Raw genomic sequence first — 18,196 nt, forward strand, 5'->3', positions numbered from 1 at the left:
AGTACAAAAGGAAATTAGCATTGCATCAAATCATTACTGTGTAGAGAGAGAGAACAGTGATTAAGAAGAAATATGTCACCACTTAGCACCTAATGCTCAACATCCAGGCCCACACTTCAGCTGGGAAGCCCCATTGCAGCTGATGCCAGGAGTCTCTGGTAGCTGGGAGAATTCCTACGTGGCATGTCCACCCATAGGTGAGGCTTCAGATCAGTTACAAGAGGGTCCCGCTTTTTATACGCTTAGAAACAAAACTGGCTTTATGCCAGGTCTGTAACTATCCATCCGTGTGGACATGCAGTTTCTCATGATCTTGAAGTTGGCCATACCTAGAGCATTGGCCACGTGCCCTGGCATGGCCAAATGTGGAGGTCATGGAACAGCTGCACACGTTTCCTACCTTTTCCCAACATATAGTCATAACAATTATATACTTTATTGAATACACTTTATCAAAGACATACTTTATCATGTTTCTCATAGTCATGAGTGGGGGTCAATTCTCAGTTAAGTTCTTATCCATTACACTCATCCTGCCAGGGAATTAAACCATTCAGCTGGCCAAGCACCACCAGTAGATTGTTTCATTTGATGCAGTAAGTCCTGGAGACATTGAATGTTGTCCTCTATGGTGGCTGATTCATCAGTTACATTGAAGCGACACATGCCTTCAAAATTGGAGCAGTGTTTATGGTGTTGAAGAAGGAGACAGTCCACCACCACCTGATTTTGTAATGTTCCTTGGCATACAGTCATTACCTACTAAGAAAGAATAACAATGAGGAACATTAATATCAAAAGCACTTACATGGTATAATTCTGTAATATAGCTATTGGGATTGGCACACCAATGAAACATGTTTTCAAGAGATCTGCAGCTGTTAATCCTCCCTCAATACAAAAGGCAGACAAATTAGTTACAGTAGAGGCCAACTGAATTCAAGTATTTGCATGTTGATCTCACAGAAATATATCCAGTGCATGTGCTTGTAGTACAAGACTACAAAGCATGATGAGCCAACCTTGTGTTAAGGGAGGAAAACAGGAATGTAATTTCCTTCCTGTAATACATATGCTGTTGCTCCAGCTCCTTCAGCTACTATTGCTCTGGGTTTGATAACCTGATGTGGGGTAATTGCCCATACAGATTGAAGAGCTTCAATTTGATGTTGGGTTTCTGACACCAGTAACACTGTTCAAATGCTATCTCCTCTAGATAAAGCACAGTTATTCATTGAAGATACCCTAAATACAAGAACTTGAGAATCTGATATCAACAGAGGATGTAAAATAAGAGAAGTTGGGGTACAGAACCATATGACATTCTAGGGGGTTATTCTATGAATCTTCATGTCTAGACTATTAGGTTGCAGTCCCACCATGCAATCTGCTGGTGTAAACAATTTCCTTTGCCCTCTAGATAATATTTTGGGAGAGATACCATCTGGAAGAAATTCAGTCTGCCATGTTTTGTACTGGATGTGTTGCGATCTGATCATAGGATGTTTGATTATGAATACTCCAGCTGTTTAACAAGAAAGCCCTGCTTTAGTAAGATGTGAATGCCACTGTTGTAAAGTTTTAGTACTGGTTAGCTTTTTTTAATTGTTTCTTCAACATTCCATTCATTCTTTCAATCAAGCCGTTAGCTTGGAGATGGTAGGCAATGTGGAATATTCAATCTATCACTAGTCCTTCAGCCCAATCTTGGAAGTTATGTCCACTAAAGTGTGTCCCTTGGTCACTTTGCATTCGGTGACGAGGTCCATATTGAAGAATGAGTTGTTCTAGTGCTTTAATTGTGTTATGTTGATTAGCATATTTGGTGGGTTTAGCAAAAAAATTGTCCTGATGCTGTATCCACAGTGGTGAATACATATCATCACCCTCTTGACACGGGCAGGGGGGCAATGTAATTGACCTGCCACATATTTGAGGCTTGCTGACCCTGTTTTATCTTTGCCCATGTCCTATATGATGTCCTTAAATGTAGCTGAGTACAAACAGTACAATTACATGCACATGCTTTATAAATGTGAATGGCAACGGAACAGAAAGCATTAGCAAGATCTATCACCACCTTCCAGGGTTGTAAATTCTTGCTTATTTTTTCTATGAGGGTAACCATGTCTGGCATTGTAACTGCAAGGGGGAGATGATTTTATTCAATTCTCTATAATCTACAGTCATTCTCCAAGTGCCATCTGGTTTTTTAACAGGCTGCCAAATAGGATTGTTAAAAGTAGTCATGGTTTCCTTAACAATTCCCACTTGTTGAAGTGCCTGAATGGTTTGAGTAATTTTCTCTTTTCCCCTGGGGAATACAATATTGTTTTGCAGTTACCACTTTGGCAGGCACAGGCAGCACAACAGGATCCCACTTGGAGAATCAGCCCAAGACTCTTATAAATTCTACTTGCAAAGTCCTGAAGCAGAAGTGACTGTTTAAAGTTTCAACTGTTCGTCCTGCCAACATATCAATACCCAAGATAGATTTTTTTAACTGGGGCAGTTAACATAGTTGTGGTAAATGGAGTGGCATTTCCTATTGTTAAGGTAACCTTAGCTCGGAGGGCAGAGGTTAGATTTCCTCTCAGTCCACAGGTCTGTGAAGTGGCTTCTTTATTAGCAATATTAGGAATCAGAATTGGATTTTGGGCCTTGCTGAAACCATGACATACAGTAACCTCAGCCACTGTATTCACCAGAGCTAACACATGTAATATCTCCCCAGACCACCACTTTATAGTTAAAGGAACATAGGGGCATTGGTTCCCTCTCACAATAAGAGGCTACAGTGGTGGCAATTTTGGGGGACCTGCTGTCACAGGGAGGAGTGGTGAATCTGAAAAGTCTGGTATAAAGAACTGCTCACAGTCTTTTGGATCTTTGAGCAGCAAAGGTATTTATTGACAGAGCTGGGAGCAAGTGTGGTTTGCACCACAAAGAACTTGCTTCAAGGTTTCACACAAAATCAGTAGTTTTTATACAATTTTCATATATGATTAAATGCATATTCATGTGATTACAACATCTATCTATACATATTAATAACAGGCGGAGTATAGATGGAGCTCAGGCAGGGCTTGGGGCGGTGCTTCTCTTGACCCTCAATTTTGGTGGTACATCCGCTTTTCCTCCCATGGGTCTGGGGGCTTAATCTCATCTTCCTCAGCTTGACCTTCCTTCTTTTCTATTGTTCTCGACCCGCTCACTGGAGCTTGGAGAAAGCCTTGGCTCCAGGCCTGTTTCTCCTATTCAAATATCTACTTTATCTTACTGCATCCTAATTTATTACCTCTAGGCCTATTATATGTTTCTTTTACCATTCTTTTAAGTTTTGGTCAGTAGGTAGAACAGAATGAGCACAGATCGTTTAGATGTTGCTAGCTCCTTAGCAGGCCCAGATTTCTCAGTTAACTCTTTTGGGCCTGGCTTCTTGTTTCAGTGGAAGGCTTAGATAAAGTTTATTAGAGAAGCCCTCTTGTTGAGCTACCGGGTGCAGAAAGGACCCCCTTGCTTTCTAAACTCCTTCTCAGAGAGGAGCCTGGGTGTAGCTGGATCCAATCTCAGCCTCAGATTACATCAACGGTTTGAATTTAAGGAATTATTGAGGTGTGATTGAACTACTTTGTCCCGCAGGTTTTAATGATGGCAAATCAGATATATTTATATAAAATGAATTATTTATTATGACAAATGAACAGGCAAATAAACAGAAAAATTACCTTAATCAGAATTATTTACTACACAGTATAAAAGCTAAAAACTACTAGTAGTATACTTAGTATAAGATAGGATAGTATAGTGTCGTTGTCGGGACGGGCACCACACTGGGATTTCACGCAGAAAAGCCTTTATTTCATACAAACATGGCCAATTTATAGTCTCCCCTAGCCAGGGTGTTTCACCACCATTGGTGCCCTTACTCCATACACATCTTAAGATTGGCTGCTCTATAGCTTCTGCAACTCAGGGTGACTCAGCAAACAGTCCAGGCTCTCTGGCTATCACAGCTGCTTCACAGCTCTGTCCTCCCTGTCCACCTTCTCATCTTCATTGTTTACATTCCTTCACAACTTCACAGCTGCAACCACTCAAATTCAGGGCCCAAGCTGTCCACAGCTCAATTGCCTCCCACAGTATAGTGCACTATGGCAAAGCAATTATATTAAAGCAATTGTATCAAAGCTAGCTGTCTTGGTTTATAGACAATGTGTCCCAGGAGGCGGGACCCCCGATGGAATAGAAACCCCTCCCTCCAAATTACGAAAATTTGAAATTATGAGGCATTCAAGTAAACTGTAGAAACAAATAAGTTTTACCAAAAACGGAGAACAAAACAACAACCAAACAATAACAGAGAAAATGTCACCCAAAAATCACTCTTTCACCTCCATGCCACCAAGGCAGCAATGCAGTCTTGATGCGGTCATGTGGTCCCGCTGTAGCCTGGGCAGAAATGTGGCCGTGCGAGCAACAACAATGGCGGTGGGGCAACTGCCACATGGAAGCAACAACAGTGGCAGTGGTGGCAGGAAGCTGGCAGCTGCGATGGCGGTTGGGCAGCCGGCAAAGGCGGTGGCTGCACTGGTGGTTGAAAAGTGGTGGCAGTTGAAAGGCAGCAGCAGTTGGGCAGCTGGCAGAAGTGGTGGCTACGCCGGCGGTCAGAGGGCAGCAGTGGCTGCGCCGGCAGTCGAAAAGCGGCAGAAGTGATCATGGCTGTGCTGGCAGGAGAAGTACTGGTATGCAGATCAGCGCTGGTGCCTGGAGCATGGGACAGGTGCCTCGACTTGGGCGACTGGCAGCGAAAGTGCAGGGGCGACGGCAGTCGGGGACCTCCCAGGTTCTGTCCCAGAAGCGAGAGAGAGAAAGTGGAACTGCTGGCCCTTTTTATTCCCCCCAGGCTTGGGGGGTACCTTTTTATGGATAGATTTCCCTGCCCCAAAGACAGGTTTCTCTCTTTCTATGTAAATTAGTCCACATGCGCAGTCCATTCTTTCAGGCCTTTCTGGAAATGGGTCGGAGGCTTCAGGGGTTTTTGGTGGTCTTGTTTCCCCCCCATGCCCACTCCTTGGCCTCATTCCTCGCTTGCACTCTACTGTGTTGTGCTTATCTCCATGAACTAGAACAAGGATGTTTGTTCCAGAAAAGTGCTGCCCTACCTCCGCATGGCCCCTTCTCCAGCCACATCTTGTTCTTTCTCACAGCATGTTATTAACAAGAATCTTTGGTTATTACCAACAATCCTTGGTTGGCTCTACAGCCATCTGGCTATTGGTGTTTGAGACATACACATTAGCCCCTTATCTTCTGGGATTCTACACCATGTCCGGATTGAATCTGTAATCAACACACAAGCCATTGCTGTTATCAGAATGCTCCCAGACACAGCAGAGTGAGGTGATGAGCAGCATAGCACTACAGCAGCAGTGAAAGCAAAAAGTGGCCACTAACGAGTACTAGACTAATATATAGTCAGGTAAGCAAGCCCACTGCAAGCGCAGGAGCCTGCTCATGACTAGCTAAACTGCAATAACAGCTATGAATTCCATCTAGTACATCCCAATCAAATCTGTCATTATCTTGAACCCCTTATGCCCTTACAATGGGTGCCAAAAAGGGCTGTTGTGGTGGAGCTAGTTATAATTTTAACATGTTATTAAACATTAATCCTATTAATATTTCATCAAATAAAATTAGCTTGAAGGGCTAATAATCTACCTTATTGCTCTATTTCTAAAATACCCCTCTGTCTACCTTATTTGGTTTAAGTTGGGTGTTCTTTTAGGCTGCTGTGTAGTTATTGATCATGTGAAGAGTACACACCTGTGAACATCACTTTTTTTAAAGAGTAGTGGGAGAAATCATCTTATGGTAAAATGCAGCATCGTTCTGCATACTGACAAGCAGCAGATCAAGGAGGGAATCTTTCTGAGTCGGCTCCCTTAGGACCTGTTCCATAAAGTTGTCATTCAGATTTTTTAGGAATCTTCTGATCTGGGTTGTACCAGCTGTGTGATGCTCCCAGTTAATTTCTGGCAAGTTGAAGTCCCCCATAAGGACAAGGACAGTTGATTTAGTGGTGTCCCTTAGTTCCTCAAAGAATAGTTCATCAGCGTCATCATCCTGCCTGGGAGGTCTATAGCAGACTCCCACGGTGACATCTGCATTGTTTGCCCCTTGATTCTTACCTAGAGGCTCCCAACTGTGCCGTTGCCAACTGTGAGCTCCAGACATTCTAACCCTTCTATTACATACAGTGTCACCCCTCTGCCTCTTCTGCCCTGCCCATCCCTCCTGAAGAGCCTGTAACCATCCAACAGGGCACTCCAGTCACAGGTCTCATCCCACCAGGTTTTACTTATGCCAATTATGCCAAATCTCTGTGACTGGGCCAAAGCTTCGAGCTCCTCTTGTTTGTTCCTCACGCTGTGGCATTAGTGTAGAAACATTTCAAGTGTGGTCCATTGTAGCCAACACCTCTTGAGGCAGATTGAGGGATCCCATGTGTGCTGGTTTCTTCAAGTTTTGGCACACCATCCCATCGCTTATCACTGGCAAGCCTGATTTTGTCCCTTTCCCCCTTCCAAGCCAGTTTAAAGCTCTATCAACAAGCCCTGCTGACTCCTGTGCTAGAACTCTTTTTTCCCTCTGAAATAGGTGCTTCCCATCAGGTGTCTGTAGACCAGATGTTGAGTAGATCATCCCATGGTCAAAAAACCCCAAATATTTTTGATTACACCAACCTCCGAGCCACTCATTGACCTGATGGATCTGTCTATTCTTATCAATATTATTCCGTGTTACTGAAAGGGTCAAGGAAATCACTACCTGTGCTCCTGATCCCTCTACCAATCGTCCCAGGGCCCTGAAGTCTTTTTTGCTTGCCCTTGGACTTCTCTTTATTATTTTGTCACTGCCAGTTTGAGAACCAATAACAGATAATAATCAGAGGGCCTTAATAGGCTGGAGAGTTTTCCAATAATGTCCCTTACCCAAGCCCCTGGGAGACATAGTCATGCTGCAAGACTTCTGAGGGTTAGGTTTAAGGTTTGTTCCTACATATCCAGTTCATCTTCTAATGATAGAATTGTGGGAGAAATTAAGAGTAGAAGAAATGACATGCCATCTGGTTTTCTACCAGATAATGGGGATAATGTGGAATTCTTACATCTTAACTGTGGTATTTCTTGGCCTTGTTTCTTGCAGTTGGTAAACATGAATTAACTGGGCATAAAGTTGCAGTGAAGATCCTAAATCGACAGAAGATTCGCAGCCTTGATGTTGTAGGAAAAATCCGCAGGGAGATCCAGAACCTCAAACTCTTCAGACATCCTCATATAATTAAGCTGTAAGTTTTGCTTGCTATAATCAAATCTATTTAAACAGTAATCCCTTGCTCTCACTGATCTGAAACATGTTTAAAGGGCAATGTTATTAGCAGTATATTTTTAGGAAAGTAACTAGTTTTCAACTATGTAACCATTTTTGGTGTACTTTGTAATGCATTTTCACAAAACTGATTTTTCTGCAGGGCAGAGGTCTTCCATTAGATCTCGACTTACAAATTCTTTGGGCAGGTATATAGAAGGTAGCAGCTTATAGTAACATCCATCTCAGTTTTTTTAGCTGCTGCTTCCATTTTCTTTTTTCTGGTTATGTTTGATCTTTCTTTCTGCTTAGAAACTGAGTTCAGAACAAGATTGTAAAGGGTAATTCTATAGTAAATTTATTGTATTTTCTTTACTCAAAATATTTTTTAGTGATGTGTTGGTCAGTGCCCTGTTTTTCCTATGTAGATGGTACTCTGCAAGGTTTTTCTGAAAGATGTGCAGTCTGTTAAATGCAATCTCATATTTCAGAGGTCTTCAATATAGCTGTTACCGCTTAACTAAATAAATGTGATATTTACAGTGTGCCTATTTACATCTGTTTGATCAGTAGCTCATCAGCAGAGTTTGGAGTACAATTAAATATGTCCCAGAGTAGACGCCTTGTATCTGGTCTGAGGAAATAAACTATAAATGCTATTGACTTTTTTACTTTTCCTATAAAGTCAACCTGCACATCTGGCAGGGCACATCTAGAATGTGGGTGACTTTTGCTGTTAATTGTGGTGTTGGAGTTTAGGTTTTCTTTATTGTCAGAGTCTTTTCTTAAGACCATGCTTTCACTGACATATGCCATCCCTATACACTCATTTGGCAACAGCACTTATACTGGAGCTAAATTGGATTGTGTCAGATCACACAGACTTCTTCAGTGGGTCAGTTTTCAGAAGACTATTGAGCTGATTTGTCTAGCTGCAGAGCTGCTAGTGCTGCCAGTTAGAATTCATGAACGAGTCCAAAGTACATACCTGTAGCTAAAACAAAATAGGAAGTGTTAGCGTACCAATTGAGATATTTGGGGTGGAACAGGAATGTGTGCTTCTGGTGCTGCTGAACCTTTGTCAGCTTAACAGGTTTTAGGTTGCAATTTCTTTCTCGGGGAATTATGGGACGAATTTTCACTTCTGCATGTTGAGTGAAAGGACAAGATGAAGGAGATGATGGAAAAATTGATGGATCCCTAGCTTTTCAGTTGTTCAGCCTGCATTTCCAAAACAGAAGGGTTATTAGCCTGAATGTAAATAGCATTTGAGTTATAATTGATACTGTTGTGTAGGTAGACTTGCTGGTGACTTTGGATTATGCTGCTTGTGCTATTAGCTGGATTGGGGAACTGCTAGGTAGCAGCTCAAGATATTTGGCATAAAGGTAATCAGATTATTTCAACTGAATATTACAAATTAGACAATGTCTAATTTGGAACATTGTGCTTTATTAAAATTTTCATACAATGCTTTAGCATTATATACAGTTGCAAGTCTGCCTCAATAAGATTTTCTTTTTATACCATGCTTTAAATAAAAACCTTTGGAGCATCTCCTTTTGTGGTTTTTGACCTCTAACAATATAATGCATCTTGTTTTCCTATATAAATTGCCTCTTTGTGCATTCTGGTCATCTGTGCTGTGTGGTTTGATAACCTTACTTATATTATAGATATGAAACTATTTCACAACCTCCTTTTCCATAACTAGAAAAAAGAACTGACTATAGAGAAGCATGATTGAGTCTTCCAAGATGCTGAAAACATGAGGTGCAGAATGGCTCATTCTTTTCAGTGATGCTAAGAGGTTTATCTCCCAACATTGTTCATTATCTCACCATCCAGAGGATGGAAAATCACTGTGAAGATCTAAAATATAAACTGTTGCTCATGTTTGCCTGAAGCTCAGTGATTTCACAACTATGGGAAAGGTCATTAACAGTAAGGGTGTTAAAAATGAGGTTGCACTGTAACTTTTGGATTATTTCTGTAGTGTCTTAGTGACAACTTCAGAATGTTCATGTTTAAATACATGACATGCTTTCAACCAAGGTATTTGAGACTATAAGATGTTAGGTAAAGTTAACTTTGAAAATAACCTGAATACTATTCTGAGGCAGTTACACTACGATACTAAGCTGTTTAAATAGATACATACACACACATACATGTGCACACATACATTCACCTGAATAGACTGAACTCATTGCTGTCAAGAAAAACTTGTCTTTGTAAGCTGGAGTGTCTGTTTTTTCCCCCTTGTCTTAAGAATCAACATTTTGAAGAACATTTCAGTTCTGTAGTGTATGTGTGAATTCAATTATTTTTTTACAATTGGGATTTTTGTATGCTTAAGTGTAGTACCTTGGAACATTCATTTTCATCCAATTGCTACCTCCTGTCTTCTTAATATAGTATCTGAATTTTTGACTGAAGGTTTACCAGTGTGCATTTTCTTGTTATGTTAAAAATTGATCACTTCTGACTGCTGTAAGGGGGGAAAAATTAAACAGCCTTTAGGTAAGGATATGTAAAAAACATATCAATCTCTTAAGTGGGGAGTTTGAACATAACCTAGTTTTTTCAAAACCTCAAAGCTAACCTTAAAGTATAGTGATAAAAATATAATAACCAGGGTGTTAATACTCTTAAATACTAATGACAAATTTAGGTCTCTTTGTAAAAGATAATTGCTCATCATCATGAATATTTTTTCAGTTCTTGAAGTACACTTTTTTTTATTTATGACAAGGCAAGGTTTTTTTGCTTGTTGAAGGGTGTGTGCTTTTGAGACACTAGCAAAGTCCTTTTGAATTCCTTCCTCACTGCACTAAAATGACTGTGAGGCAGTACTGTATATGGCTTCACAGAAATAATTTGGACTGAGAATAGTCCTCTGAAAGTACAAAGACCCATCTTCCTGGTGGGAAATACAAATTCCCTGCTAGTCTTGGCAATGATGGCATCACATAGTAAAAGGAGAGGAAATAGCTTCTAAAAAATATTATCATTCCAGTAGCTGTAAATGAACTGTTAATTTTTTTAAAGTATACTTTTATCTGACTCTTTGCACAACTTTGGTTTTAACTAAATGTAACTAGCTGCTTTAACTGAGTGCACAGACTAACAGATACTTATTCTTATCAGGTACCAGGTCATCAGTACACCAACTGACATTTTCATGGTGATGGAATATGTTTCAGGAGGAGAACTGTTTGATTATATCTGTAAAAATGGAAGGGTAAGAAGTAGTCCAACTCTACAAATCAATGACTTGCATTCTGTTATTGCTTTTGCAACCTTCCTGTTAAATGAAGGTTTGTTTCTTATGTATTCAGCATTAATTTTGCGGTTAGCAATTAAAATATACTTTATGACTACATCTTGTTTTGAAACTAAAAACACTTATATGTTAACATGTTTCAGATCTTTATGTATGATTTTGTAGCATTTTTCCACTCTACTGAAAAATAAATGATACTGATATGTTAATTTACAATTACTGTGTACAAACTGGATTTGTGACAGGTACAAACAAAATGATGTAAGCTATGAAGCTTTCTGCTACAAGTACTGATCATCTGCTGTATAAAGTATCAAAACTATAAATGATAACTTTCAGTCATGGGAAAGTTTCCTTTAATTCATATAGAGGAAAACCAAATTATCCCTCCACTGTCTCAAAATTGTTTAAAACCTTTGTTTGTCTTAGCTTGATGAGAAGGAAAGTAGACGTCTGTTCCAGCAAATCCTTTCTGGTGTGGATTACTGTCACAGGCATATGGTAGTACATAGAGATCTGAAGCCTGAAAATGTGCTGCTTGATGCACACATGAATGCCAAGATAGCTGACTTTGGTAAGCATTGCTATTTTATATCTGATCACATTTCTGGTTTTATTTAGATCCTGTTAATTACTATGGGAAATAATAAAGTGTGTATATTTGAATATCCTGGTGGTAGCACATAATACAAGAAAATCTCCATGTAAACCAAAATGATGTTCTTGCACATGTGTCGAATTTATTTTCCTTTAAAGCTTTCTCTTCAAGTTGGGTATTTTCTGTGACTGGGTGAAGTTGTGAACTGTCTTGTTTGGTCTTGCTTAATATTTTCTCAAATAATTCTAAATAGACTTAGTTCCCCACCTTGCTACTTCAAAACTGACTCTTATTGTCTGTTTCTTTATCTGTAAAATGCAGATGCTTAGCTCTCTTGTAAGTACAGTGCAAGGAAAGTTCATCATATTTAAGAACCACATTGCTCTAGTAAAATACACTACTTCTAAGAAACTGCTCTAAATTCACTTTGAAAACTCAAAAGATGTGATTGAAAAGTGTAATTAAAACATAGAAGGTAATATAAGAACAATTTTGCAAACTCCTGTGTTTTTAGCTATATAGTTGCCTAACTAATCAGAAAGCTTAATTGTTTATACTAGCTGTTTAACACAGCTGCTGCAAAGACTGGTAGCTAATTCTTTGAACTGTCTGAATCGGGAAACCTGACCATATAAACATAGTAAGGTATTCATACTCTTGTAGGTATAGTAGAAAATACTTGCCCTTGTAAAGCACTTGGAGGTCTCTGAAAGATGCTAGGTAATGCTGAGTCTTCTAAATATATTTTAAAAGGATAGCGTTCAAGTATATGAGTGCAAGTATGAAAACTAGCCAAACTGTGTTCTTTCATATTCTTCCCCCCCGCAGTAAAAGGGCATAATTTCTGTCTGAGTTCTCTGGCCTGTACTGATTTTGATTATGCAGCCCTCACGGAGGAAACTAGAAGATATTTTCCACAGCTATTCTAGAAGTGGTAATTCTTTACTGATCATAGGATATGCTAAAGGCTGGTGGATGAGGATGGCCTAGTTCTAAAGGCTATACTTACAGTATAGCTTGATTTTTAAACTGCAGTGTTTCAAAAACCTGTTGAAGCAGTGTCGGTGTCTAAATTGTGGTGAAGCTGTGTGCACTCCTCAGTTCCCTTATTCTATATAACCTCTTAAACAATTTTAGGCAATTCTGTGGTAGCATCTTCCACTTTGGCATTTAGAAGCGAATGTGGTTTTTAAGGCGCTTTCTTGTTAATGACCAAAATCCTATGTTGCTATGCTCCTCTCTCCCTTAGAGCAGCTTTGTTCTCTATCATGCTTGTGTAATCGAGAATGGGTTGGTTTTTGTCTTGGAATTAATATGTTTTAGAACATTCCTAGGTTGTGTGCAATAACGGATTGATGTTACTCAAGTTTCTGGTAAACTAAATGCAGGATCATGTAGCATTCTCATATAAAAATCTCAATAATTCCAAACAATGCTGCCTTCTTACTGAGATAAATTAGTTAAATTTCTAATTTGAATTACTAGTAATTTGTTCTAGGTGGTATATGCAGTGTGAAATTACTTTGCTCTCTGAATCTTTAGTGGTTACTCTTATATACTTTCAGGTCTATCAAATATGATGTCAGATGGAGAATTTTTAAGAACAAGCTGTGGTTCCCCTAACTATGCTGCACCAGAAGTAATTTCAGGAAGGTAGTTTCTTTTCTATTGGATGCATATGTGCACATACTTCAGTCATTTTGCTGCTTAATTCTAAAGGCTTCAAAACTAGTGCAATTCACAAGCTTGATGCTAAGAAACTGAGGGCTGAACTCTTAATTGCCTTGTTAATTTTTCATAAACATTTAGAGCTTCAATGAGCTATCTTTGAATAGTTTTTGTAAGGTGGAGGTCATGTGTGATGTCCCAAATCCAGTGTGTGCAGTGTGCCTGAATTGGTTTAAAAATCTTATTTACAGCTCAGATCTTGGAAGTAGAGGTATAGATAGAAATACAGGCAAAGTCTACTGTGAAGTTGAGTAGCAGTGAAATATCTGCTGCAGAATAGATATTCAGTCTGAATTTATTCAGTGATTGTCAAATCTGCTGCTTTATGCTACCCACCCTAATATCTCTTGCAATTGGAGGCCAAATGTATGTTTTATTCAGGCAGTAGCATAGAAGATGTGACAAGTTTTGCTATATGGACTTGTCTTAAACTTAGCCTCCAAGACTTGGAGGCTAGATGACTACATAGATTGCACTCAAACAGTGATAGTATAACATGAGCTTTCTTGGTAGCAGGTGCAAGTTTCTTTCAGTTTGCCATTGTCTTAAATTGTATCTGTGGATTATTTTTATACAATAGAGAGAAAAACTAAGTACTTCTGCCCTAGCTCTTGTTACATATTTGAAGGGGAAGGACACTAGAGTTCAAAGCATAGCACTGAAATGGTAGAGTAATTGCAAATAAGTTGTCCAAAGTTCACACACTCTTAATTAACACGATACAATGTAAGAATGTAGAAAAAAACCCCAAATTAAATGTGTTAAGCACAAATTGCTAATAGTTACCTTTTTCCCAGATTATATGCAGGTCCAGAAGTAGATATTTGGAGCAGTGGGGTTATTCTCTATGCTTTGTTATGTGGAACACTTCCATTTGATGATGATCATGTGCCAACCCTTTTTAAGAAGATATGTGATGGTATCTTTTATACCCCTCAGTACCTGAATCCATCTGTATCTAGTCTTCTGAAACACATGCTGCAAGTAGATCCAATGAAGAGAGCAACAATCAGAAACATTAGGTAAAACATTAACTGATGTCTGATCACAGGATGCTGGAATGGTAATTTTAGTGAAAATATGCAGAACAAAGAAATCATTCATGTAGCTTGTCCCTGTTTTATAGTCTAAGATGAAAAATTCAACTACTGGTTGTTTGGCTTTAGCTCTGACTGATCTCCTGTGGCCAATGTAGTATCTATTGGAGGTCACAGTAAAACAAATATATATGTTACATATAAACATTCTGAGAAATTCTAGATTTAAGACTGCTAAAGCAAGCCTGTTTACCTGCAGAATGGTTTGCAAAAACTGTACTCTATTGACTTCTCTGGGCAAGAAAATTATTTGCTGTTAAGAACTGCTGCTTTGTATTGTAAATGTCTGAGGAGAAGTTATGACTCTTTAACCTGATAACTATCGCTTTTATTCATATTTCTGCAGACTCAGCAAAATAATCTGTTGAGACTGAATATTCCATGTATAAGATGGCATTCTATTCTAGCTTCAAAACCCTGACATGAACCTGTGTATGAGTGACAATTAGTACGTAGAAAACTGATAATTTAAGCTTGTAGCTACAGATAGCCATCATGGACTCCAGATTTCAAGATAGGATTCTGGAGGGGGTGACCACTTTGACAAGTGCACAGTGGGTAGAATTAAAAAAAACAGGTAGCTGATAAAGCTGTCCTTCATGCAGTAGCATAGTTAGGTTTTCCTGTTTTCTTTGTAAGAAACTCTAAGGAGAGAGCTCTGAAATACTACCTTAGTGAAAATGCTTCCTCTTTTAGGGTTCGAAGTTAGCAAGTTAACAATGTTCATGTTCTTTCAGTAAAATAAAAAATGTGTTACATATATCCCTTACTACTTTATTACAATGGGAAGTACTTTCATAGAATCATAGAATGTTAAAGGGTTGGAAGGGACCTTAAAGATCATCTAGTCCCAACCCCCCTGCCATGGGCAGGGACACCTCCTACTAAACCAGGTTTCTCAAGGCCTTATCCAACCTGGCCTTGAACACTGCCAGGGTTGGGGCATCCACCACCTCCCTGGGCAACCTGTTCCAGCATCTCGCCACCCTCACAGTAAAGAATTTCTTCCTAATATATAACCTAAATTTCTCCTCTTTCAATTTGTACCCATTACTCCTTGTCCTGTCACTACAGTTCCTGATGAAGAGTCCCTCTCTGGCTGCCCTGTAGGCCCCTTCAGATACTGGAAGGTTGCTATGAGGTCTCCACACAGCCTTCTTTTCTCCAGTCTGAACAGCCCCAACTCTCTCAGACTGTCTTCATAGGGGAGGTGCTCCAGTCCTCTTATCATCTTCGTGGTCTCCTATGGACTTGTTCCAACAGTTCCATGTCCTTCTTATGTTAGGGGCACCAGAACTTTACGCAGTGCTCCGGGTGGAGTCTCACGTGAGTCCTTCTCCACAGGGCTGTTCTCAATCCCTTCTCCACCCAACCTGTAGGTGTGTCTGGGATTGCCACACCCCAGGTGTAGGACCTTGCACTTGGCTTTGTTGAACTTCATGAGGTTTGCATCAGCCCACCTCTCAAGCCTGTCAAGTTCCCTCTGGATGGCCCATCCCTTCTCTCCAGCATGTCAACTGCACCACACAGCTTGGTGTCGTCAGTGAACTTGCTGAGGGTGCCCTCGATCCCACTGTCCATGTTGCTGACAAAGATGTTGAACAGTATTGGCCCCAGTACCAACCCCTGAGGGACAGCACTCATCACTGGTCTCCATATGGACAACGAGCCGTTGAGCACAACTCTTTATGTGTGGCCATCCAGCCAGTTCTTTATCCACTGAGTGATTCATCCATCAAATCCATGTCTCTCCAATTTGGAGACAAGGATGTTGTGCAGGACAGTGTCAAATGCTTTGCACAAGTCCAGGTAGACGATGTCAGTTGCTCTGCCCCATCCACCAGTGCTGTAGCCCCATCATAGAAGGTCACCAAATTTGTCAGGTATGATTTCCCCTTTGTAAAGCCATGTTGGCTGTTACCAATCACCTCTTTGTTTTCCATGTGCCTTAGCATAGTTTCCAGGAGAATGTGCTCCATGATCTTGCCTGGCACAGAGGTGACGCTGACTGGTCTGTAGTTCCCTGGGTCTTCCACTTTCCCCTTTTTAAAAATGGAGGTTATATTTCCCCTTTTCCAGTCCTTGGGAACTTCACCTGACTACCACCATTTTTCAAAAACAATGGATAGTGACTTAGCAACTTCTTCTGCCAGCTCCCTCAGGACCCATGGATGGTTCTCATTGGGTCCCATGGACTTGTGCACATTCAGGTTCCTTAGATGGTCTTGAACCTGATACTCTCCTACAGCAGGCTTAGGGTCTTTATTCTCCTAGTCCCTGCATTTGCCTTTCCTGACTTGAGGAGTGTGGCTGGAGCACTTGCCCTTGAAGACTGAGGCATAGAAGTCATTGAGAAGACTGGCAGAAATCAAAGCACTGAGAACTAAACATTGTAAAACTTAAGCTAAGTTCCTATCCACTCATCTAAGTCATGTTAAATAAGTCTGAAAGAGAAGTGATGTGAAAAAAGATGTTGAAAGTTGTTGACTACAGAGCATGGCTGGACTTTGAATCCTAAACAATTTTGTCCTGTTAGCTATATCATCTCAGTTTAAAGGATAAACTTTTGAGTTTAATCGAATACCTTAATTTTTCTAGGGGTGTGTGTATGCAAGGGAAGAGGCCCACTGCAACAAATAGTAACAAAATACTCAGTTATTCAGCTAGAGCTGTGCTTTATAGTCATATGGGAAAAGTTTTTTTTACTTCCAAATTAACTGCTTTCTTATGATGAAACCTTGTGCTGAGGCGTGTTCTCAGGCTCATACTGACTAGAGCTTGATCAATATAACTGCTCTTAAATCGGTAGCAAGTCATTATGCTATAGAGTAGGATACTTTTAAAATTAGCGTCATGCCATATCCTTTGACTAGTTAAGCAGCTTACTCTAGGCACACAAAACTACTTTATTTTTTTTCTGTATGATTGGGCAACCTAAGTATTTGGTCCCTTCTGTATATTTCCTTTTCCCTCTTAGCCCATGGATACACTAGTAAAGAGGTACAGATTGACTCTTCCATAGCCTTCCCTCTACTCTTTAAGGCTTGAAGAGAGAGCAGGGGGGGTTCTGAATGAAAAAATGATAGGCAGCTAGTTGGGGGTAGAGAGTGTGTGACTTCAATGTTCAAACATTACCAAAGAAACTATTCAGTATCAAGATTTCTTTAATTTGTTATGTATGTACTTGGGGAGGGACAGCTTGATTGGATAGCATACAGATTTCAGTTGAAAATATCTCAAAACTAAAATAGCAAAGTAGTAAAAAGAAAAACAAACCACAAACCCAATGCCAAAAGAACAACTATTTATATAAAAAGGTGGTTGACTTATACAAAGATATTATTGGAGATCAGGTAGTTGAAACCCTTAGAGGAAAGAGGCATTTTTCAGTCTCCTGCAAAATGTCTAGCAAAATCTTGTGAAGGAGATAATTACTTTTCATTATGTACTGTTGTGCTGCACAGAAGGGGACTTGGACTGACAACTGTTGATCTTTTTTATATAGATGAAGAATAATTTTATTTTTTAAATTATTTAATACTAAAAAGGCTTGCTGTACATATATATACTCAGACTTTATTTTTAAATCTAGAGAACATGAATGGTTTAAGCAGGACCTTCCCAAATACCTGTTTCCTGAAGACCCGTCATATAGTTCTACCATGATTGATGATGAAGCCTTAAAAGAAGTGTGTGAGAAGTTTGAATGCACTGAAGAGGAAGTGCTAAGTTGTCTATACAGCCAAAATCATCAGGACCCTTTAGTGGTTGCTTATCACCTCATTATAGATAATAGAAGAATAATGAATGAGGCCAAAGACTTCTACTTGGCTACAAGCCCACTGGATTCTTTTCTTGATGATCACAATCTGTCTCGACCTCATCCTGAAAGAGTGCCATTCTTAGTAGCTGAAGCACCACGTCCCCGCCATACTCTTGATGAGCTGAATCCACAGAAGTCAAAACACCAAGGTGTAAGAAAAGCGAAGTGGCACTTGGGAATACGGAGTCAGAGTCAACCAAATGATATCATGGCTGAAGTTTGTCGAGCAATTAAACAACTGGATTATGAATGGAAGGTAAAGAATAAAGGGTCTTTACAGCAGACATCGG

The 18,196-nt window shown here is 39.8% G+C and overlaps 1 protein-coding gene across 1 annotated transcript in view; it reads left to right on the plus strand.

The window, feature by feature from the left end:
- Nucleotides 1-18,196, plus strand: part of LOC113960656 (5'-AMP-activated protein kinase catalytic subunit alpha-1-like) — a 28,951-nt gene that overhangs the window by 7,464 nt on the left and 3,291 nt on the right. Inside the window, exons 3-8 of the mRNA XM_027670326.1 lie at nt 7,213-7,354; nt 10,525-10,618; nt 11,090-11,234; nt 12,824-12,911; nt 13,784-14,008; nt 17,676-18,162. Of these exons, the coding sequence (XP_027526127.1) occupies nt 7,213-7,354; nt 10,525-10,618; nt 11,090-11,234; nt 12,824-12,911; nt 13,784-14,008; nt 17,676-18,162 (1,181 nt within the window). The remainder of the gene's footprint in view (nt 1-7,212; nt 7,355-10,524; nt 10,619-11,089; nt 11,235-12,823; nt 12,912-13,783; nt 14,009-17,675; nt 18,163-18,196) is intronic.

This window comes from Neopelma chrysocephalum, unplaced genomic scaffold, assembly GCF_003984885.1.
Source record: "Neopelma chrysocephalum unplaced genomic scaffold, ASM398488v2 Primary Assembly neopelma1_96827, whole genome shotgun sequence".
In the NCBI taxonomy this organism is placed as follows: Eukaryota; Metazoa; Chordata; class Aves; order Passeriformes; family Pipridae; genus Neopelma; species Neopelma chrysocephalum.